Source organism: Anguilla anguilla, chromosome 3, assembly GCF_013347855.1.
Source record: "Anguilla anguilla isolate fAngAng1 chromosome 3, fAngAng1.pri, whole genome shotgun sequence".
Lineage (NCBI taxonomy): Eukaryota > Metazoa > Chordata > Actinopteri > Anguilliformes > Anguillidae > Anguilla > Anguilla anguilla.
This window is the reverse complement of record NC_049203.1, coordinates 26914431-26937865: the sequence shown is the minus strand read 5'-3', so window position 1 is coordinate 26937865 and position 23435 is coordinate 26914431. Positions and strand designations below refer to the sequence as shown.

The window sequence follows — 23435 nt, the reverse complement described above, 5'->3', positions numbered from 1 at the left end:
TTATCATCCGCTTCCCTGAACCTGCCCTGTTTCAACGGCCTATTGTCATTGGCTGAGGTTTCTGGGATTCTGTCTCCAGTGTTCTCCAGGCTATCAGAAAGACCATTTGCGATTGGGAGACGGGACGAGAGCCCCACAATGACCCTGCGCTCCGTGGAGAGAAAGACCCCAAGGGGGGGTTCGACATCAAAGTGCCCCGACGTGCCGTGGGACCGTCCAGCACACAGGTCTGCCCCGTGTGCCTCCCTCTCAAATAGCCCCTCGGGGTGAAGGAGTACGCTTCCCTGCTCCTGGAGAGTCACGCCACAGCCTACTGGTTTTTGTTGCTACTCGGCACTACATTCTTTAATTAAGCATGTTGATTACACTGTCAGGTCGCTAAGGCGGTGTATTACAGAGGCAAGTTAGCCAACTAGCTATGTTTTATATCAAGTGAAATCTGATTGGTCAAAATCTCTGTAGTTTTTTTCAAAATAGAAGTTGTAAACTCCTGAATCTGGATTTATGTTTCTTGGTCCTAAATCTGTTACTGATTTTTTAAAATGTATTTATTTTTTAATGAAAATGAAACCCAGCAGGCTCTGTAGCTCTCCACAGTTGTTGACCCCCTGATTTAGAAGTTCCCATCAGAAGAGGCTTATTCAGCATGCCAGTGACCATTTCTCTCTCGCCCATAGTGTACCAGTGTGAGGGTACCTCTTATATCAGCAAATACACGATTCTTCCATCAAAGCAAAAAACAAAACAAAACCCTGATAAACTGATAAACTAATCTTGACTGTGAAATGTTGAATTGTCCATTGAAGTGGTATCACACAATTATAAGAGATGATGATAATTCTGAGCCTTTTCTTAAGGGATTTTCACTGTATGGTGTCTGTAAATGTACAAATGTAATCCCTTTGTTGTTTTCCCTATGAAAACTGACCTATCAATGGTCCCAATATGGGTCCCCCATTGAATCCAATTAGATTAAATTGTACGGTGTAACGTATTGATTTTATTCCTATAATTACTGTGAGAAGCATTTTGTGCATTAGTGCTCCACCCTCCCTGTCCAACAACCTCAATCCCATCTACAACACCCCCTCCCTCCCTTTCCCTCTCCCGCCACACCCCCTCCCTCCCTTTCCCTCTCCCGCCACACCCCCTCCCTCCCTTTCCCTCCCCTGCCACACCCCCTCCCTCCCTTTCCCTCCCCCTGCCACTCCTTGCACCCCCCCCCCCACCACAGCTGTACATGGTACGGACCATGCTCGAGTCCCTCGTCGCCGACAAGAGCGGCTCCAAGAAGACGCTTCGCAGCAGCCTGGAGGGGCCCACCATCCTGGAAATCGAGAGGTTTCACCGCGAGTCCTTCTTCTACACCCTCCTGCTCAACTTCAGCGGTAAGGCTGTCCCCGATGGCCGAGGAACATCCTTGCACAGCAGTGTAGCCTTCTCAACAGCTACAGGGTCACCACTAATGAATGCTCACCGCAGGCTACTGTAAGTGTATGTGCCGCCGGGCAAACTCTTAGCACCGATTCCTTGTTCGCGCTGCGTGGCTGGCACGGCGGACTGAAGCAGTTTCAGTTTCACTAAATGATTCCAACAGATCAGCTCTCTGGTGTAAAATGTTGGCATTCGGATCTCGCGTGTAAAGAAGCGAGGACTGAGTGAGTTTTTGTAGGCCCAGGCTGCGTTGTCCTTAGAATTTACACCGTGAGGAGTGTACTCAAGGATACATGCCTTTTTAAAAGCCTTCTCTTTTGAGTGCTTTTCTGACATTCAGTTATTTCAATTATATTAGACCCCCTAGTATTTTTGAATACTTGACCGAGGGTTGTTCTCTCTTGAGGTAATTTTGTGCTTGAATTGGCTAGCACTTCCCAAATCTCAGTTTGTCCATGTACTTCCAATTTGTTTAGTTTTTTTTTGCATTTAAAAAAGGGGACTTGTGTTTGCTAACTGGAGACATTTATTTCTTCTCTATACTGACTTTGAAGATGCTCTCAAAAGCATATCGAGCACACAAAAGGGTGAATTTAGGAAATCCTCTGCATAAGGGTCCGTCTTGCTCTATTCCTGACCAAACAGTCAGAGACTGGTCATGGTTGTCACCTGGGGTTTAACTTTTCTCCATTGGTCAGGTGAACACTTGATCATGTCAGTTGTCTGATCTTTCTCTCAGAGACTCTCCAGCAGTGCTGTGACCTGTCCCAGCTTTGGTTCCGGGAGTTCTTCTTGGAGCTGACCATGGGCCGCAGGATCCAGTTCCCCATCGAGATGTCCATGCCCTGGATCCTCACCGACCACATCCTGGAGACCAAGGAGGCGTCCATGATGGAGTAAGAGCTGGAGCCCCTGCTGTGCCCTCAGGAGAGGCGGGTCCCTGCTGGGAAACACACAGCTGGTTCTTTGCGCCACACTTTGGTGTGCCGCATTGATGCATGTCAAGTGCACAATCAAGATTCTAGACGGCAATTCAGAAACACAATCTTTTACACACACGCACACACAAATGTAAACTCACAAACACACACACACACACACACACACACACACATGAACTGAATATTGGCTGCTGAGAGAGTGCACCCAGTTAAAGACAGACAGAAAGTGTTCAGCGAAGGTTGCTCAGAGGTGCGTTGTCTACACAGGACACACATACACTCACCTACGTCATTAATTGCATAGCTTGCTAAGCTGCTGTCTCAGACCTTCACCTTTTGATCAAAAGATGTCACATTCTTTCCAATCTGTACAAATATGACACATTGAATTACGTCATGTTCCCTAAAGAAACATTTTGTTCCTCGTTTCGTTTTCTTTTCTATGTGGAAAGATGACCTAGGTGTCACTGCCTACAATTTTCAGAGAACTGTAGCAGATAACAATGTGGAGTTTATGAAAGCCATGCAGCGAACATGCACGCCTCTTTTTCCAGGGCTGAAATGCCCTTGTGGCTTGAGCACAGAAAACCAGGCAACAAAAGATTTGTTGAACGCTATTTACTGCAGGGTTCCCGCTCGTCCTGGAAAACCATGAAAACCTGGGAATTTATCGTCTAGTTTTCCAGTCATGGAAAACACCTGGAAAATGAGAAAATTTACAAAATGCCCTGGAAATATTTGTGAGGTCCTGGAAAATTGTAGCCTGGGCTATAAGTCAAGCTATTAAATTGTGTATTTAGAGCTGAGATTGCATATATAATTCTGTATTTTTCTCCGCTTTTCTCATTTTTATTAGCTGCTGAGTTTACACGGCAGCACAAAATTTTAAATGGTTATGGTACTTGCACATTGCCAACCCCTACGCCCCCCCCCCATCTCCGGACCGCCACCGGCTTTGGCCTACCATTGTCCATGTTTCATGTCTGTAAGTCTCCGTCATGGAAATTGTCCTTGAAAAGTCCTGGAAAATGATTTCCTAAAGTGAGTGGGAACCCTGCACGGTCAAAGCAAAAAAAGAAGAAGAAGCTCAGTATGGCAGAGAGGAGTTCCCTGAATCGCGTGGGGCTGGTTTGTGTGTTCCTCTGAGCTGAAAAGTGGCGTAGCCTGCGATGACCACCTGTCGCCTCTCTCTCTCTCTCTCTGCAGATATGTTCTTTATCCCCTGGACCTGTACAACGACAGTGCGCATTACGCACTCACGAAGTTCAAGAAGCAGTTCCTGTACGATGAGATAGAGGCTGAGGTACGACTTGCTTTCTGTGAGCAGCTGCGGTTTACAGCAGTCTTCTGCGCCTCAGCCCTTGATGAGTTGCTCCAGGGCTGGGGTCAGTTCTACTTCAGTCAGTAAAATCGAGACATTATTTTTCAGCTCACTTCAAGAATTTGAGAAATACCCATCACGTTTGAAGATTTTTCAATTAGCGAATTGAACTGAGATTGATTTTGTGATTTGACTGACTTTAATTGAGAGAATTAATTGACTCCTACTCCATTTTTTTATTGAACGAAATTTAAGCTGAAATGAACCAGTTATTTTTTTTGCCACAGTGAAATATAGCATTAAACCTGGGACAGTTGGAGATATCAGTGTTTTAAATGAGACAAACGAAGAGATGGTCATTTGGTGAGCATTTAAGCTGTTCAGATCTGTAGGTTTTTAGCTTGTCTTTACACTAGCAGTTCTCAGAGAAGCAGTGTTCAGAGGAGGCTTTTGTCTGTGCAATTGGTTTTTATTTGTGCCATCATTCACTCTTGAATATTCTTGCATAACCTTTTGATTCCCCTTAAATGTGCCTGTCCTTGTGTTTGATTATGTAAATGCATGAAAGTAAGGTCATTTATTGTGTTCAAGTCTAAAAAAAAGCACTTTCCTTATAAATCAAGTAAGAATTGACAAAGTGTTTTTTTTTTTTCATTCAAGGTGAACCTGTGCTTTGACCAGTTTGTCTATAAACTTGCTGATCAAATATTTGCCTACTACAAGATTCTCGCTGGAAGGTATGTGGCATCATTGTTGATAGGAATAGTGATTTGAAGATTGGGAAGTAAAACTGAATTATCTTGTTTCTTATTTTTTTAAATGAAGCACCTTTTTGGACGTGCTTGAATCCTACTGTTTGTGATGTTCATTGGTTGGCTAATTTTACCTTCTTTTCTGGGGTGTTAGCAAATTACACCACTCAAATATCGTAGACACAGTACAGAGATGAAATAATACAACAGCATTTGAAATATTCTCCTTTGATAATAGAACTGAGGATGGCTTTACAGATCCAGAACGCTATGAATAAATCATTTCTGCCTTTTTATTATTTGTACTGGCTTGGGTGTGCAGTTCATTACTTATTTCGGTAGGAAGACTCATGTGAAAATTGAGCTGCGTTGTAAGGAAATGGCTCGCATCATAGAGTCAGGCGTGGAAACAGACAGATTATGAGAGGAGATTGAAATGAACAAGATGAACCTGACTGTCAGTCACCGGAAGCTCACGTGAAGAGGGGAATTGGCAGTTAAAGTGCACAGGAAAAAGCCCGAGTTTAAATGGTAACTTTTATGTGCAGATTACCTGTGCGGACCACCCATCACGTCCCCTTACAATCCTAGTTGTAATAGTTCTGGTAATGTTCTTTGAAGACGTTGGCATTTTCTCACTCGCTCAACACTTTATTTAAACCCCTAACAAGCTTTGAGGGAGAAGCCCATTTATAATATGGCTGAGTTACAACTAAAATAAGAGGTAATGGAGATGAACATGTTGGGTAAAACAATTGTCGATAAAAAATCATAAAAATATTTTTTAAACAAAATTTAAAACAGTAATTAAAAGAATTACAGTACAAATCTATAAAATTCAACATTAGTTTTTAATCCTGGAGAAGAACCAGGAACATTAAGTAAAATGATTGCCCAAAAGCAATGAACTACACTAACCGACTAGGAACCTACTGAAACCAGGGGTGTCTCAAGAATGGCTGGTGTTGATGCAGGCTTTTGTTCTAGCCCGACTTTTTTCCTTAAAATAAATAACTTAAGAAAGGTTGCCAATGCCAGCTCTGGCTAGTTGCCTGTTGCATAATTGGTGGTACCGTAGTCCAGGGTTAGGGAGGGTTCAGTTGGTTGCGGTCTGCGTCTCTCCAGCGACCCCTGCTGGTTGATCGGCCTGAGTTGCATAGTTCACCTGAGAAGCTGCACCTGAAGCGCCTTCCTCCGATGCGATGTGGCTCTCGCCTCCTCACGCTTCCGAGGAAAACACGTGCTAGTCTGCGCTCTCCCACGCCAGTAGCGGTGGATCCAGTAACAAATGCCGATTCCAAACTGGGGGAGGGAAAAAAATTCGGTATTTCATAAGATTTCTGAGCCGAAACCCAGGCGGAAAATGTGTGCTAACGTACGTCTTTTTTCTGTGTTGCTTCGTGCCATCAGCCTGCTCCTGGACAAGCGCTTGCGAGCCGACTGCAAGAACCAGAGCGCCAACATCCCCTGGCCGGCCACCAACCGCTACGAGACCCTGCTGAAGCAGAGACACGTGCAGGTAGTGCCCGCGAGCGCTAACACACTGGGGCTTCCTGCACACCTTTAACATGAGGAGCCATGGCTATGGAGTCCTGATGCACATTTGGGGAATTTGGGGGAAAAAAACGACTGTTTCTTTCATTTCTGCAGTTTGTTAGCAATGTTGTTAGCAATGCTCAAGTAGGCAATAACTAAAAAAAGTAATGAGGGACATTATGTCGTTCATTACCCATCTGAAGAAATAATTCCACCTGATGTTGAATTTTCTTATTCTCTGCGGGTTATTTTAGAGAAACATGGGCGTTTGGGTTCACACGATGTGGACAACGCTCCCTTGTTATAAGAGCAAACATACATACACCAAAAAACTTCACGCAAGGTGCAGGGTGACAGGAACGTGTAAAGAATAAAATCAATTACTTGCATTCATGGTGTTTTATTCACCGTTGAAGTTTCGAGCCCCAAAGGCCTTGATCGGAACCAATGATGTGGACCCGATGAAGACTTGTGTTCAAAATGTTCACTGCTTGCGTAGGGAATTTAACATCTTTTCTGTTTGGGAGCATTAAGCAAGTCTTCAATTCTCAGTGCTCCCATGTTCCCACTTTGAGGAAAAACCCCGGGGGTATTTTGTTGCAAACTGGATGATACTGCTTTTCAGTGTGCTGATGTTAGACAGACTGGAAATATCCCGACAGCCTCTCGCTGTTCTAGTGGCGGGACGGAAGCGTAGTTGCGTGATTCTGTGGTTTCTGGCAGTTTGTTGGCATTGTGCTTTGTGATTTGTGGAACAGAAACCAGTGTTTTTTTGGACTTACCCCAGTCTGTGATCTGAGGTAGCTTTCTGCTCTTTTTTTGGTGGGTGTCATTCCTCTTCACTTGTATTTTACAGAAATACAATGGCAACAAGAGCATGAGGAAGTAGGGAACTATAGGGGGAGGAGGCATCCACAATGTTAAAATTTGTAACTGTCAGTTTGTTTGTCACTCAGTGCTAATAACCTAGCTGAAAGTTATTCTTTTATTTTAATGTTTTTTTGTAGCAATTTTTTCATATAGTTCATTTTTCCATCTGTCTCTTCATTTCAGCGATGTTTAAAAAACAAAAAAACAAAACTTGGTTTGAAAATGGTTTTCAGACCTGAGCCCCTATGGTGAGTGTAGCTCCTGTTGCAGCCAGTCAGTTAAGGTTGTCAAAAACATGATTGATTTTCTACATAATTCCTTCCTTCAGCCCATTGAAACAATGCAGTTTTGGCCCGTTGCCATTGGCTTCATCTTGTACCTCTTTATTTGGTTGGTTTACTTTGCTTTCTGTTGTTTGCTTCCAGCAGAGAAACTGCAGCAGCTCTGTGTCTGTTTGTCATAACATCGGTGTCTGTGTGTCTGTCTTTGTTCTGCAGCTCCTGGGTCGGTCCATAGACCTGAATCGCTTGATCACCCAGCGAGTGTCAGCTGCCATGACCAAGTCCCTGGAGCTGGCCATCAACCGCTTCGAGAGCGAGGACCTGACCTCCATCATGGTTAGCCTGTTGCTCCACCCCCCACACTTACCTCAGGAAGCTCTCTGCACAAAAATTTTGCAACCATATTCTGAAGTATTCAGTATTCATTCAAACTCTAACAACGTTTGTGAGTCTGCACTGGTTTCAAGGTCTCCTTCAGAATAAAATTATATCAGGGTTGATTTTAAACAGATACATTTGCTTTCATCTCACTGCAGCATCGTTTTGACACGATGTGGGTACCGGGGGAAACGGTCATCTCATGGCTTTGGGTTGAGAAGCTCCTGACATTTTGGGCAATTAAAATATCAGTTTGGAATGCAGGTGTGCGACTGGATCCTGGGTTGACTTATTTCGGACTGTGCCCCCTCCCGCAGGAGCTGGACGGCCTTCTGGAGATAAACCGCATGACCCACAAGCTCTTGGGAAAGTTCCTGACGCTGGACAGCTTCAACGCCATGTTCCGTGAAGCCAACCACAACGTGTCCGCCCCCTATGGCAGAATCACGCTCCACGTCTTCTGGGAGCTCAACTACGACTTCCTGCCCAACTACTGCTACAATGGCTCCACTAACCGGTAGGTTTCCGATGCTCATCCCCCTCCACGATTTTTCCCACGGCGCCGTCGGCTATGCATGGCAAATTGTGGTCACTCACTCACTCACTCACGGACGACCTTTGAGGGACGTTTTGTGGGACGCATGCGCAGGTGGTGCCAGCTATAAGGTGTCTGCGGAACTGAGTTGCGCCGTGGGTCTGGAACAAAACAAAACTTAAAAAAAATAATATATTCAGCCCAGGCTCTTAACAAGAGTATATTTTAAACCGTAAGTTCAAAATGTTTCACATTGTTTTCACAAAAAGACACAAGGCACAATGTGGGGAATAATTACTAATAATTAAAAGTAAAAATTCTAGTAAAACATTATTACTTATGACTTTATGATCTTTCTCTCCTCTATGGCTTTAGACGTACGAGTATATGGATATGGCCATAAGCTTTAGCCATAAGCAGTGTCATTCATTCATCATGCCCCACTCTTTCTGTCTCCTTTCTTCACAGGAGAGAGTCTGTTTTAACTACCCGTTTCTCATTTTAGCTCCAAAGCTTAAAAAACGGTTCCTTGTCAGCCTAATTTACCTCAGAATCTGGCTTTCCAGACGCCTCATCAGTGTGAGTCCATCAGCAAAACCAGTGCCACTACGTAGTGAGTGGCAATTCAACACTCAAGCATAATAACAGTTTCAAAATAGAACACGGTCACGTGACCTGTTGCTTTGATGCCTTGATTTTTGCAATCAGTGATCGCATACAAAACACGGACAAAGGGAAAAGTGACATCCACATGGTGAAAATGGTGACCAGACGTTCAGTCTCACACAGGGTAAATATCCTGTGTTGGTGGTGTTTTAACCTTTGGGCTAAAGATGTTGGTGCTGGCTTGGCAACTATTTAATAAAAATGGGACCGCAAAAACCTCCCAAAACAGAGGAATCATTGCCAGACACGCTTTTTGTTCTCTTTTTCAAGCCCAGCAGGGGGCTATAAGATCTGGTTACTGCCCTACATAGTTCAGAACCTGTTCAGTTATTTATTGCTTTACTATTGCAAACATCCCTGTAGATTTTTGGGGACTTAGTTTGTGATTGAGTGGCATGTTTTCAGGTTGATTTATATGGCTAAATAAACAATCTGTGATAGCATTTAGGCATTTAATATACATTCATTTTACACAGATTTGCATTCTAAAAATTTATGTACAATCTTTTTTATGGCTTTATTTACTAAAGCAGTGTAGGTTAAGTAAATAACCTTCTACCTTTGACTACTAATCTAGTTCCCTAACCATTGCCATTCTACACACTACAAGCTGCGTCACTAATCTTGAGGCTCTGAAATGGATACGAGTCCACTAGTGTTTTGAGTACCTGATATAATTAGATTGCTGTTGAAGACCCAGGTCTCCGGGGACCTGTCTATGCATCAAAGCAATTTCGAGACAATGTTGTCAGCATTCAGGAGGAAGAGGAGCACAAAGCCTTCTCTTTGACAGCTTTTAAAGTTCTGCTTTCTGTGCTGATTGTTGTTTTTCCCATGTGGAGACGTCTTAGTTCTATCAGAAGGGGCTTGAAGCTCTGCGATTGTCCTTTACTTGAGCCACTCTTCTTTTCTGAAGCACAATAACGTACTTGGAAAAGAATAAGTTGCCAGGCTGTCCCTGTTATCTCTTAAAAGCGAGGTTATACTGGAGCTGTCGGCAGTGTCTGAGTCTTTTCCAAGTTGCTTCTCTAAAAAAAAAAACTGGAAACTTATTATGTCGGCACATGACTCTGAACCGAGGGAGATGGACTGATTTAGAAAGAGAATATCAAGGAGGTAGTATGGTCAGGCTATGCTCCACTGCAGTTTTTACATTTTTTAATAATTTTAATCTCTTTGAATTTCACTGATTCGTTCAGCCTGTCATCTTCAGACTCTTTCAAACGCGAGTCTGGATGCCAGAGGATAGCCTTTAAATGAATAATGGTTCAGAATAAGAGGGACCTACATTTCAGCTGTGCTGTGTTCAAATTGCCCCGAACTGTATGAGCAATGAATGTATTAGCTACTATAGGTTGTGACACTAGTGATTGATATATGCTCTGCTCGTTGCTAATCCTTTTTGTGCTTTATGCTGAAGTGACTTATTTTAAGTGGCTTTTGATTAGAGCATCTGCTGAATGCCTGCTTGTAAACGTAAGGCGCAGTATACTTCAACAAAGAGCTCTGTTGGCGATGACATCAGCAGGGTTCTTTGAGGCCTCTGACATGGGCAAATAAGAGGTTACTGAGACATAGATGGGTGGTAGACTGGTCTGTCCAAATATACGAATGCCAAATGCCACAAGCCGCTCTAAAAAAGAGATTTCAGAGTGCTAAGCAACAGTCAGGTTTGATTGATGCTTTGGGGGTGGTGGTGGTGATGATGGTGAAAGTGCTTATCACGATTCCAGTCCCCACAGAATAGATTTGAAGGGCTCGCTTGTGGTCTCTAGCGTCTCATTACGGTGTTTGTATCCCGCATTGCTTTCAGTCTCCTCCTTGATGTTTTCTCCTCTTTCCCAGACGCGATGTTTATCAGGGCAGCTCTTACCTGTTCAGACACGGACTCACTGCACCCTGTGTGTCTGTTTGGCCTCTTCTGGCTGTCCTTAGTGGAGCTGGGATCGGTGTGTCTGGCTGTGTTGTATGATTGGCTGTCTCACTGGAAGCACTGGAAGGCTACCTTACAGTATATTACATTAATTTAGCGGACGCTTTTATCCAAAGCAACGTACAATAAGTGCTCAGAGTTTCCTGTGAGACTGTAGTGGAAATCATAGTGATGGATAATTTTTTGCTCGTTCATTTATTTATATTTATTCCTGATTTTCTTTTCCCCCATCTCTCTTCCCTCCTTCAATGTGATCTCCTTCAATCTTCCTTATCTTTCCTTCTCACCATTCTGCTCCCTCCATCTTTCTCCTTTTCTTTCTTTCTCTCTCTCCCTACTTGTCCTGCACTCACTTTCACCTCCCGTTCTCCCCCTCCTTTCCTATTTCTCTCCTTCTTATTTTGTACTCTCTCATTCTTCCTCTGTCCCCCACACGCTCCCTCTTTTCCCAGGTTTGTGAGAACTGTCCTGCCCTTCTCTCAGGAGTTCCAAAGGGACAAACCGCCCAACGCCCAGCCACAGTACCTGTACGGGTCAAAGGTCAGTGCAGAGGACCCTTCTACTTCCTGTAACAGGCTGCATCTGAAATTGTGTACTATGCGCTACATACTGTATATGTATATACTGTACTCTAATTCAGTGTACTTAGTATGTGAGTAAGAAGTGTGATACAGACCTGCCAACCTGCACGCATTTTGTGTACCAACCACGCAATTCTTGGTCAAAATACGCAGGTACGAAATGCCAGCTGAAACTACGCAAAAAAAATATATTATTGTAATTTAATTACGGAAAACAATCAATTAATACAAAACGATACTGTACATTTATTCAGTATTTAAACTACATCCCTCGGATTGAACCAGATGCTACGACCTTGTGCTTGTGGTTCTGTAACCCCTCCCCAACCCACTCAATATCCACTGATACGCAGCGGTACTTTATTATCCACCGAGGCGTAGCGCTGCATTGCTGAGGTAAATGGGGAGTAATAATCAAGCACAAAAATGTGACCGTAATGTTAACATATAAAACGTTAATTCATGTTCAGTAACTTTACGAGATGATGCATTTCAAGGGGTATATCCTAATGAGATAAATTTGTGTATATAGTTAGCTGTAGTAGTAGCTCGCATACGATTTAGCCTCATTAGGAGACGTGCGAATAACTGATGGAGTAATTTAGCTGCAGTAACTCAAACGCTACGGAGACTCCCTGTTCAAACTTTGAATCGCGCACGCTCTGTTGGAGCAAAGTGACCATTGCAAAGGTGTTTGACTATAGACTGCTAACGTAGCAAATAATCCCCATTTTTATTAAATAATTGAATGCAATTCACTTAACTGATGGTTATCTGTTTGTATAAGCACACATATCATATAATGAAATATTAATCATGAAAAAAATGTTTTAAGCAGGCGTACTCAAACTTTTGACTTGCAAGTGTATCATGATATAGCCCAGTGCAGTGCAAGTGATATTTTAGAATCGGGTCAAATTATACAATTTTGCCTGATCACTTCAACAGTCAAAACTAGAATTATGAAGAAAGGCTTGTGTGTGCGTGCAAAGCGAAGTGGTGCGAAAGCATGTGAACTAAGCGTTACACTGACTGTTGTGGTACTCAGAATATTTTCCTAAGGTTGGCAGGTCTGGTGATGGCTTTCTTCGGCCATTCTGTCATCATCATAGAAATGTGTTACTTCCTTTCTGAACTTTTCACTGTCATGACGGCCACAGACCAAAGACTTTGTATCTTTGCCCAGATCTGTTAACAGCATGCAAATAGCATCTATCGGCATGTTGCCCCGTCTCGAAATGACCTCTTGGCTGACAAAATGGCGTACTTTCAAGTACGTTACGTAGCAGTAATTCTGCTGTGTATGTTGCAATAAAAACTAGCTAGTTGATGTGGCTTTGTGTTAAGAAAACAGAAAAAGATTTAAAATGTAAATATACCCATTGTTTTCAACTTATTTCTGCTAAGCATAGTGAAAGGTAATGCATTTAAATTGTTCAACTCTTCTGTCACTTTGGGCTGAAACAGCCCTCCAATTATTGATTGATGTCTGGTTGCTTGGATTGTGAACTATCGTAATGCATTGTGGGATATTCTTGCCAGTGCAGTGTCCTGTGTTTGCATACTACGATATTTCAGAGTATAGTATGACATACGGGTATTTTTTGCATACTGTTTGATGCATGCTGTAGTTTCGGACATACTAAATACATTCAAGTACCATTTTGATGCACTCTGAGAGAAGTACAGTCAGATGGTGATGATGAAACCCCAAAAACTATCCGTCTGCCTTAATCAGGTGGGGTACTGCGCTCACAACTTAACGAGTTATCAAGCCACTTGGACTGCGCATTTTAATTTTCCTCTGTAGTACCTATTATTTTCCGTGTCGCCATCACGCGTGAATAGGAGCTGGAGTTCCTTTTTGCGTGTACGACATTCCTCCAATTTGCTGGGTCAGGACCTCGTAAAATTTATGGAAACATTCTGCCATGGCTTCAGTTTGAAGAAAAGCAACAACATTTTTGTGTAAGGCACGCAAACGGCTACGACATCCTTATGTGGAGCGTGCAAGCCAATCACAACGAGAGACTCGGAGTGTGGCACATTACATTTTGCGACTTGATCACGGCGCGTGTTTGTTTGTAAACCAACGAACAAAAGAGAAGTAATAAACCAACGAAAGAATTTCTGTAAAAATGTCTGGTCTGAGACGAGGGAACTTTCATCTTTCTGTGCAGAGGATGAAATTAAAAGAGAGGATTGTGGTACCTTTAGTATTTGTGTTGTTTGGTCATTTATGTATGATTTATGTATAACTATTAAAAATGATGATTTTGACTAAAAGAGCCCCTTCCCCCACCCCGGTATTGAGCACAGGGTTGATGCATTCTCAATATGGACCTGATTTTATTGCGGCTGTTTGAAAAGGAGGAGGAATAATTTATTGAAATTGCAGAGTAGGAAGTAGAAGGTCACAAATTTTGACCCGAAGTGGTACTTCGGTCCCGGTGATGTTTGATTGCTGTCGCTGCAGTAAATAAGAAAAAAAAAGAAAGAAATACAGTGGATAAAAATAAAATAAGTACCTTCTTGAGTTTGCCTTGTTAAGGTACACCATGGTTCTTTAACTTCGTCTTCCGGGGGGCCAGATTATTTTTGAAAGTGCTGCATAGGGGCCAAATATGTATCACATTATACTTTTAAAACAGTGTGGGAATAAGATGCACATTTAATCTGGTTACCTTAAAATATGCATGATGCACTTATTATTGTGTCTTTTGTGGGAGGTAAGCAAGCACACTGTAGGTGAAGGCTGGCAGTTGTCACAGTTTGAATAGTATGCTTTTCTCAGGGGTCAAAGGGCCAAGACTTAATCTGTGGTTGGCTGCGTTTTACCCTCGCACCACTGCTTTAATAGCCATTTTTGTCACAATGGTCATGGGACCAAAAAGCCTGGTCCTTGAGGATCATGTGACCAAAGGGCCAGGCCCCTAAGGGTCATGTGACTTTAAGGGTTGGGCCCCAGGCGTCTGTGTTACTCCTTTTCCACCAAGGCATTTCGAGGGCCGGTTCGGAGCCGGTGCCTAATCGCAAACCAGTTCTTCGCTTTTCGACAGCAAAAGAACCGGCTCTCGGCCAGGAAAACTGGTTCCAAAGCGGCACCAACACTTTCTGTGCCGGCAGATAAGTCAGAGGTGGTCCAGCGCTAGCTTTTGGTTGCTAAGGGGACGTGTATTGACCACCCCATATAAATGAATGGAACTTGTCATAAATTTGCTAGCATACTGTTTAAGTGTCCTGTCTTGCGTATTTGAGGTTAATATATCAGCACGTCTAGGAATCCGTACAAATTCACTGTTGTAACCCAAGTCGCAGGACGCAAAGTAGCTGTTAGGAAAGTTTGAAATTATGAAGCAACGTCTGCGCCATTGGATTTAATGGGTCACAATGAGATAATTCCGAGCATGTTGTTTGTCTTAAAGTTGATATAGTAAATAAAGCTTTAATAATATAACTAAATGTATATGTATGAAGTTGTTTTTTTTACATTTAGACCGTTTATTATCTGTATTTTTACAGGACATACATTTTAATAGGTAACGATGTTGCTGGGAAAGCGGAGATGTATACAGACGTATACTGTGACGTAGTGATGTGGCTCTCTAGCCCGTGGAAAAGCAAACCGGTTCTTAGAAGGTTCGCAAGTTGAACCAACTGCGAACTGGCACTAGCACCAGCCCAGAACCAGAACTAGGTTCGCGTTGGTGGAAAAGGGGTATGTGAGGGCCAGCTACAGAAGTGGTGGGATTGTGCGTCAATGACCTCCAGGCTGTGTGCCTACCCCTCTTGTTGGCTGCAGAGGTGCAGATAGGCAGAGTTCCTGCGCCTCATTGATTACACCTGGAGGAATGAAATGCAATTGGTTGGAATGACATGAAGTGGGCGGGTACAGAGACTGGCCAGCCACTGGCTCTTTCTCACAGCCTCCAGCTGTTTTTAGAAAATTGGGTTTCATTTACGAACTGCTTTCAGAGCCATACGAATATGAGAAGGTGTTTCAAACCTTTTTTGCTTTCATGTTAGTGTGCATGTGTCAGGGCATGAATGTTCCTTAGTCTGTGTGTGCTTGTATGTGTATCTTGTTGTGTTTATGTGTGTGTGTGTGTGTGTGTGCATGTGCATGTGCATGTGCATGTGCGTCCATTCTTGTGTTAGGAAGAGGGCATCTCTGTTGACCGGTTCACGGTTTGAACAGTCTGACCTGCTATTGCTGGCAGTCAGCAGTAAGGATTCTTTGTTGAGAGAATGACTCATAGCTGTCTTGCGGTATTGATGGAAGTGTCCTTTGTTTTCTTAGTTCATTCTTCTCTCTATCTCTCGTGACCACCTGGGTTCTGTGCAGGGCTTGACATTAACTTTTTGACTCACCAGCCACTGTGGCTATTAGTTTTTCAAAGTCCTAGTGCACTTTTCTTCTGTTGCAATTGTTGTCACTTCCATATTTTACGATCAGAACTGGAGAACCACAATGAATCTAAGTAATTAGATATACAAATGTTTGTTTGTGCGCCATGTTTCGCTGTTTGATTTAGGCCATGTTTGCCTTCTCCCCCAGTGTCCTACTGAGCAAGCCAGAGGGCAAAGTGGATAGCCAATGGGATAAGCACACCGTGTGTTCCCAGTGCTCATGGGAGTTGTAGTATGTAGTATCATCACAAATTGACTTAAATATTTCAAATGCCTTTTGTAAACTACAAAAAATGTTTTAATAGAAAATGCTCCCTAAGAGGTCCCCTGTTGAAGTGGCTAGTAAGAGTGAACGAGTTGCATGTCACTGCTGAATTCTACCTGCATTTGGTGGGTGTTAATGTCAAGCCCTGGTTCTGAGTCTTATTTCCCCTTTCCTCGTCTATAGCTCTGGATATAAATAACCTGTTTGTCTTCATGCAAGTGCAGTTGACCCTTATTTTTATATTTTTATTTTTATCCTATTTAATATGTTGCACTGAATTAATTAGTGGTTTATGAAAACCTTCCACTTGATTGGGATTTACACACACAAATTATTGTGGGATCTCACTGAATTTCACACTTTTTTGAAAGCTTAGTCAATGTTTGTTTGGTTGAAAGGCTGATGAAGCATCATGCGTTGCAGTCCTTTTTTAACTGCCTGGTACAGAGTTTGGCAGAGCGGATTCCCGTTGTGCCCTTGTCATGTTGAAGGACCTGCAAAAAATGTTTCTTCCAGAGTGCATCAAGTACTGTAATTGCTTTTCTATTCCAGTTCTGTCTGCTTGAACTGCTGTTCAGTTCATGGCTTGAAAATACCTAGAATGTTCTATGAGGAATGTGCAGTGAATGAATTGGATTGCAGTTCATTTCCTGAGGTGAGATGGAGTGAACCCGACCCCAGTGGTCACTGGCCTGGGGTTGCTTTGAAAGGTCGCCTTCGGGAAGCGTCCTTAGTCGGGTCTGCTAAAAAGCACTTGTGATTTCTTATTTTGAGCCAGTCTGCCCAATTCATATAAAGGTCATTGCTTTGGAGCCCTCCTCGAGGACCGGGATCTGCCATTTCCCACCCTTCCTTTCCCTGGGAGTGAGGTGTGAAGACTGGCCAATGTGTAGCACTATTGGTTCAGTTAATTAGCTGGGAGGAAAGAAAACCAGGCCCGTATTTGGAATCAAGGGCCATATTTGAGTGTCCATGCTGTAGAGACGGAGACCCTGGGGGTCTTCCAGTCCAGGAGTGATACAGTGCTGGATATTCTGGAGACCAAGGCACCCCAGCCGATGTCCTGAAGCGCTGCGGGGTCTGCTGGTTTTTGTTGTGACTGCATTTGGTTCTGAAATAATTCACAACGTGAAATTTCTATTTTATTTTATTTTCTTAGCAAAGTACATTTACTAGACATTGGACATTTTTTTTGAAAAGCTCAGAAAATGGGTCACAGTTACTGGCTTGCAATTAAATTAGGCAGCATTTTGAAATGCTTTTTTTCCCCCCCCACACCAGCTTCTTTTAAACTCTACAGTGCGGTCTTCCTGAAGCAATAAAAGCATCAAGGGTCCAAATGTCATTGAATTTGTGTCCGTTTTATGTGGAGTTTGTCCCATAAGCTAACAGCAGGCCTCTCTAGCAGTAGTATAAGGAGCGGTGGGACTGTGGAATGTAGTCGCGGGGGCAGGTGGGAGGGTTTAAGGCGTTGTGCGGGGTTCCTGTGGGTCGGGCTGCGCGGATAGCGCCGCTTGTTCCGGGGCGCAGGTGCGAGGAGGCGGGGTCACGGCCGACCGGCTGGGGCTCCCCGTGGAGGAGGCGGAGCTGGGGCGTCGCGCGGCCCCCTTGCCGTTCCCGCCGTGACCGTTCCAGTCCTGCTCCCAGTGGCACCAGGCCCGGAGGCAGCCATACAGGAGGACCCCGGCGATGACCGCCAGCAGGATGGTGCTGGCCAGCCACACCCCCATGGCCAGCTCGCCGCTGGCCCCGTCCCATGCCCTGCTCCCGGGCGCCGCCTCCTCCTCCAGGGTGTTAAAGACCCGGCAGCGGTCCCGGGAGAGGTGGGCGGGGCTGGCGGGCGTGGCGGCCTGGCACGTCACGCACAGCACGTAGGTGGTGTGGGGGCTGAGGTCTCCCAGGCCGGCGCTGGTCTGACCGGCCGGCACCGCCACCTCGCGCAGGAAGTTCCGGTGGGCGTGGCCCGTCAGCAGACTGTTCCAGTTGGGGTGGTACATCACGCTGTAGAAGCCCCCCCTGCAGCCCCCTGGGACGGCTGACCAGGCGACGGTGGCCGAGGTGGCCGTTATGTCCTGCACCGCTAGCGACATTCCGTCTTCCTGCGTTTTTCTGGCCGGGTCTTTGTCCCGTGGTGCCCTCCAATGGGAAGGCGACTTCTGGAAGCTGAGAGTCTGCAGTACTGAAAGACAGAGAGGGCATTTGTGCTGATGTTCACATCCACACTGTCCGCTTGATCAGTTGAAGCTGTTAGCTCCGGTCACCTCGTTTCTTGGGTCTGAATTTGTCGCTGATCTTAAGGAAAAAAACTATAACCAGCAGGCTCTGTGGTTTTCCAGGATCAGAATTGCAAATAAATCTTTTTCATGCAAGTTAAATGTTATATAACTGCTTTCATTTTTAATGTGGGCATTTCCTGCTGCTTCTAACAAAATCTGCCATGCCCCTGTGCAACACATAAAAACACTGCAGCTTGTCCATGGTAGCAAGTAATCAAACTGAATTTAACATGCGTGTTGCTTGTAAACATTGCTGTCAATCATTTTCTGTGCTTAAGTAATGGCAGTAGCTTTATCAGCTTGTATTGTTGAGGTGGTAAAATGGGGTGAATTTTTAAGAAAGGGCTTGACAAAGAGGCTATCGTGGCCTTTAGCTGGCTGAGGACTGAAGCACCATGCGCAAAATCAGGAGGAAATTAACTGGTGGCACTATCCGTAGCACTCGACCAGACATTAAGGCGTGGTTTATTCTGTCTCTAATATGTAGTTCCATCGTTAATGTTTATTGGTGACATTCCTTTTTAAGCGTCTGAAAAACCCTGCAGCGAATATTTCAGAACCGCATTTGTTATCTGGCTAACGTGGTGTTTCCCATATAGTATACAGCGAACAGTGCTGAAAAGTGAAATCGACTAAACCCCAAAAGTAATCTTCCTAGACTAAAATACTGTTTTTCAATATGTTAGATGAGTGCTGCATAATAGTTTTAGTTCAGTTCATATTCAGTTCCATCATTTGTTTTCTGGCCTTGTTAAGTGCACCTTCTTGCCCTGGCTGAAAGCATCTGCTAATGGCCGTCATTGTGAATTGTAATTGGTTGTGGTTGAATGAATGGGTGCTTTTTGCACGGAACACAGTTGGATTTGGAAGGGAATATTTTATTGATGGTCAGTGTTTCAGCAAAGACACTCAAAAGGCTTGAGCTTTTCTTATCTTGTGTTGCTGTCTAGGGATCAAGCTGCCATTAAAGGGGGAAAGAAACTCATTGCTGGAAACACTGAACTGCAATAAGTCAGTTTTTCTTGTGAGAGGAGACTTGCATTTCTATTCTCTTGGGAGGAAAACGATGCTGTTCACAGAAAGCTCTGCCTCCTCTCTGGTGTACAAATTAACAGCTGGAAGTGTGCTTGCATGGATTAATTCAGAGGGGAATTCATCTTGGCAATGAAATTGGCTGGATGAGACTCTGTGTTGCCTGGAAGGATATTTTTTAAGAACATTAATCAGTAGCTAGCTCAGTCCCCACAGATATCCAGTCAATTTGTGGTTTGCCACTCAAACCGTAGAGAAGTAACTCGAGGCTTCTTATGGATCTCTTTGCTGGAAAGCGACTGTCAAGTAAAAAAACAGTGACAACAAAATACTAATATGTTTTCACTGTAAGAGACCTTTAAAGACCCAGTATACAGAAAACAAATATTGCATAAGTAATCCTGTTTTCTCAGTCGAGATTTTAAATGAGTTTGTCTTGAAAAATACAGTATTATACTGCCCACTACAATAGGATTTGGTTTTGATCTTTTGGAGACAGCATTGCTTACATAAGCAACATAGTGATTTATGCTTTAACCAATCAGCAGTGCATCCATTTTATGGGCTGTCAGGAAAAAAAAAAGTGCAACAGACAATGGGTCATTTGCCAGCAACTACAAAATACACTTGTAGCTGATAATTGGCAGCATCTGGAAGGCAACTCAAGAAAAGGACAGCCGTATAATAAGTCTTTCTTTTGCTGTTTTTTTTATGCTCGCATTTGGTGCTGTGCGCAGAGCTCATGTTCAGTGCCTGCCAAAAGTGTGGGAATGGTTTTAGGCATTTGGATTTGAGATCAAAAGATGAGTGTGAGACAAAAGCACGATCAGCTTTTATTTCTTGGAATTTACATGTGTATATGTTTTACCATTTTATAGAAACTTCTGTTTTTGTGTAGAAACCCCCCATTTTCAGTTGTGCAAAAGTAAGTTACTGGATGACTGGCAGGTGTTAACGGTTGCTCAGACGTTTCCTTTTGGATGGATTGTTCTCACATAAAAGAGCAGTGAGTGTCTAGTCCTTTTGTTTTCATCTTTGGAGAGTGCATTTGGAGTCAGAAAGCATACACCGTCATGAAGACCAGAGGATTAACTATGGCTGAAAAACAACTAATCTGTAAGCTTTGAGGATAAAAGGCATTGAGTAGGATACACAAAAACTGGATTTATCAAGTACAGCAGTTTGGAAAGTCTTGGAAAAAGAAAGTATGCACTGGTGGACTCAGAAATAGCACCGTACACTGTCTGCCAAGGAGGACAACTGCAGTTTATGACAGACAAATCCTAAAAGCTGTGAAAAGAAACCCTAAAACAATGGACAGTGACATCATACGCAGTCCCCAGAGGGCAAGGGCGAAAATATAATTAGTCACTGTTCGCAGAAGACTTGGAGTGGAAAAGTTTAGAGATTACACTGTAAGATCCAAATGCTGTCATCAGCAGCAATTATCGAAAGTCCAGATTAGAATTTGCTGAAAAATACAGAGACATGCCTGAAGAGTTTTGGAACAAAGTGTTATGGACAGAAGAGACCAAAATAAATCTTTACCAGAGCGATGAAAAGCTGGAATTATGCAGAAAGGAACAGCCCATGATCCAAAGCACCCCCCTCATCTGTGAAAATGTAGAGGAGGTAGTATCCTGGCTTGGGCATGTATGGCAACTTGTGGAACAGGCTCCCTCGTATTTATTGATGATGTAATGGAGGCTGTCAGCACTAGGGCAAATATGGAAATGTACAGAATTGTTTCTGGCAATGTACTGTACAAAGAAATTCCTGCAGCCACATTGGTCAACGCATCATCCTACAGCAAGACAATGACCCCAAATACACTGCCTATGCAACCAAAGCAATCGTCAATGGGAAACAGTGGAAAGTTTTGACTGGCCAAGTCAGTCACCTGATTTAAACCCAATTGAGCACACATTTCAACAGTGATCAGCTAAAAGCAGCTGCAGTGAAGGCCTGGAAAGGCATTTATAAAGAATATACCAAACGATTGGTGATATCAGTGGGTTGTAGGCTTGATGAAATTATTGCATTTGAAGGCTATGGCACCAAATATTAGACTTTATGGCTTTGATTTACTTTCAGGTTTTCTGTTAACTTACTTTTGCACAGCTGAAAATGGAGTGGGGGTAGGGGGGAAGGGGGGGGGGTCGACACAAAAAAACAGCCATTTCTGTAAAATGGAAAAATAAATGCATGTAAATACCATTAAATAGAAGCTGATTGTCTGTACTTTTGTCTCATATTCATCATCTCAAATGCCTCAAGTGAACTGCAAAAATAACTAATTCCACTCTTCCCATGCTTTTGGTGGGCACTGTAGCTGCCTATGCTAATGTTTTGTAGGCTACTGCCCCTCCTACTCCTGTGATTCATGCCTCAGAACACCAGGCCTTGAGGAATTTTAATTCAGCATTGTAGGCCATTTCTCAGTTTTAAAACGTAATACAAACACTTTGATGTGAAACTTGATTCATACCATTTCTGGATGCTTCCCCTATTTCAGTGGGAAGGAAATATTTCTGTGTTCAGCTGATTTCAGCTTAACGTTGCATTTTAAGTTCCTTTTCATGCATTTGAAAAAGTACTTTTATGCATTTCTAAATGCAATTTCATTTCCAACCTTGCACAGCACTAGAAAGGAACCAGCAACTACAGTCAAAGTACATACTTACTTTCAGCTCATTTTCAGCATTTTATCATGCATCAAAACCTTGAAATATCAGAGTAATGAATAAATGTATATGCCAAACCTGAAAGGCAATTTTCAGCATTTTGTCACACATCAAAGAATTGTCAAACACAATAATAAGTAAATATGAAAAGACATCAGAAAATGACCGCATTATGGTATTCCGTGATTACCATTAAAACCGCAGAGGATGTAGGCTGCAGATGAGATCGGAGCCATTGAGGAGTGGGGTGGCAGTTGATTCTCCTGTGAAGCTGCTGAGAATGTTTCCAGGTTTAAAATGCTATTCGGGCTGGTTGAAAATTATCAGTAGTTCAATCAAATACTTTCATGTAACAGTGGGTTGGTTTTTCTCTGCCTGTTCACGGAGCACCTTGAAACCTGGAAGCTACCGGCACCTTCTTTGTTCTTGTTTCATTAACAGTGTTTGTAATTCAGGCTGTCGGGATCCTCATAGCTTCTCTCTCTGTCTCTCTCCTTGTCTGTCTCGGTTTCTGTCTCTGTCTGTCTGTCTCTCTCTCTCTGTCTCTCTCTCTCCCTCCCTCCCTCACGCCCCCTTTTCCTCTCCCTCTCCCCCTCTGTCTCTCTCCCTCTCCTCGTCAGTAACTGTTGAGGCTCCGTACGCGGGTTTGAGCCCTGGTAGGTGCAGGTGTGACCGGAGATCAGAGACTTACAGTAATTGGAGGTGCCGGCTGGTGTGAAAGGGGGCTGGTACCCTGGTGCCCCCCTCCGGGCCGCTGGTTTGGGGCTCCGGGGTCCCCTCCGCGTGCCCGGTGTAGCCGAAGCCGTGTCCTGCCCCTGGTGCCCGAGCGAGAGAGAGGAGAGGAGCAAACGGAGGGAAGGAGTAAGAGATGGGCTGAGCGGAGAGAGATGGAAAGATGAAGGGAAAAGAGCTGTGCCTCGCGTGGAGGTGACCGTGCAGAGACGATGCGCTCTAATGAGGTGCAGGGGGAGAGGAGGGAAGAAAGGAGTGAAGAAAAGGAAAGGATTATGGCAGAGAGCTTCCCTCCCAGTCGACTCCCTCTCTCCTCCTGCACGCTGTGTGATGCCAGCAGCGCACAGTCCTAGAGAGAGAGAGAGAGAGAGAGAGAGATACAAGCCAATTCAAGCACAGCGTTACACCTTTTTTTGCAAATGTGCCGTGGGTTTTAGTGTCCAAGAGCAGCGACAGCTTCCTTTCATGTATAAAAGAGGGACTCTATGGCATTGGCTGCACAACATGTAACCGAAGGACAGTGAGTGACTGCATGACTCATTCATTCATCGTCGCCATTTTCTGTTGTACCATTAGTTGCTCTTATTTTATTGATACCCTAGTTCCTTACGCTTACTCTGTTCTTTTGTTTATTGATAATAATTTAAATATTTAAATTATTATCGCAGCCACCTGAATCGCTCCCCGCACGGCTGTGGGTCATCGTTAGCACGATGTTGACACAGTCCAGATTCGCTAACAGACCTCGGGGCTCTTTAACGCGTTGGAACAGTGTGCTCCAACAGGATGGGTCACCCAGCAACCCCCT

At 43.9% G+C, this 23435-nt stretch overlaps 2 protein-coding genes across 5 annotated transcripts in view; one reads left to right on the top strand and one right to left on the bottom strand.

Annotated features, from left to right (window-relative positions):
* cyfip1 (cytoplasmic FMR1 interacting protein 1) overlaps positions 1–23435 on the top strand; it is a 69824-nt gene that overhangs the window by 28360 nt on the left and 18029 nt on the right. For both annotated transcript variants that reach the window (XM_035408325.1, XM_035408326.1), the window contains 9 exons: positions 80–227; positions 1235–1388; positions 2174–2330; positions 3582–3678; positions 4357–4433; positions 5859–5967; positions 7352–7471; positions 7831–8030; positions 11100–11187. In XM_035408325.1, the coding sequence (XP_035264216.1) occupies positions 80–227; positions 1235–1388; positions 2174–2330; positions 3582–3678; positions 4357–4433; positions 5859–5967; positions 7352–7471; positions 7831–8030; positions 11100–11187 (1150 nt within the window). The remainder of the gene's footprint in view (positions 1–79; positions 228–1234; positions 1389–2173; positions 2331–3581; positions 3679–4356; positions 4434–5858; positions 5968–7351; positions 7472–7830; positions 8031–11099; positions 11188–23435) is intronic.
* On the bottom strand, positions 17163–23250 carry LOC118222615 (fibronectin type III domain-containing protein 9). Of its 3 annotated transcripts, XM_035408332.1 has the most exons (3): positions 22587–23250; positions 22086–22169; positions 17163–18082 (listed from the first exon to the last, which is right to left on the bottom strand). In XM_035408332.1, the coding sequence occupies exons 2-3, from the start codon at positions 22129–22131 to the stop codon at positions 17367–17369; spliced, it is 762 nt and encodes a 253-aa protein (XP_035264223.1). In that variant the 5' UTR covers positions 22132–22169; positions 22587–23250; the 3' UTR covers positions 17163–17366. The 3 variants fall into 3 exon arrangements, with proteins under 3 accessions (XP_035264223.1, XP_035264225.1, XP_035264222.1); XM_035408334.1 differs by lacking the exon at positions 22086–22169 and having other exon boundaries at positions 22587–23248; XM_035408331.1 differs by lacking the exon at positions 22587–23250 and having other exon boundaries at positions 22086–22429.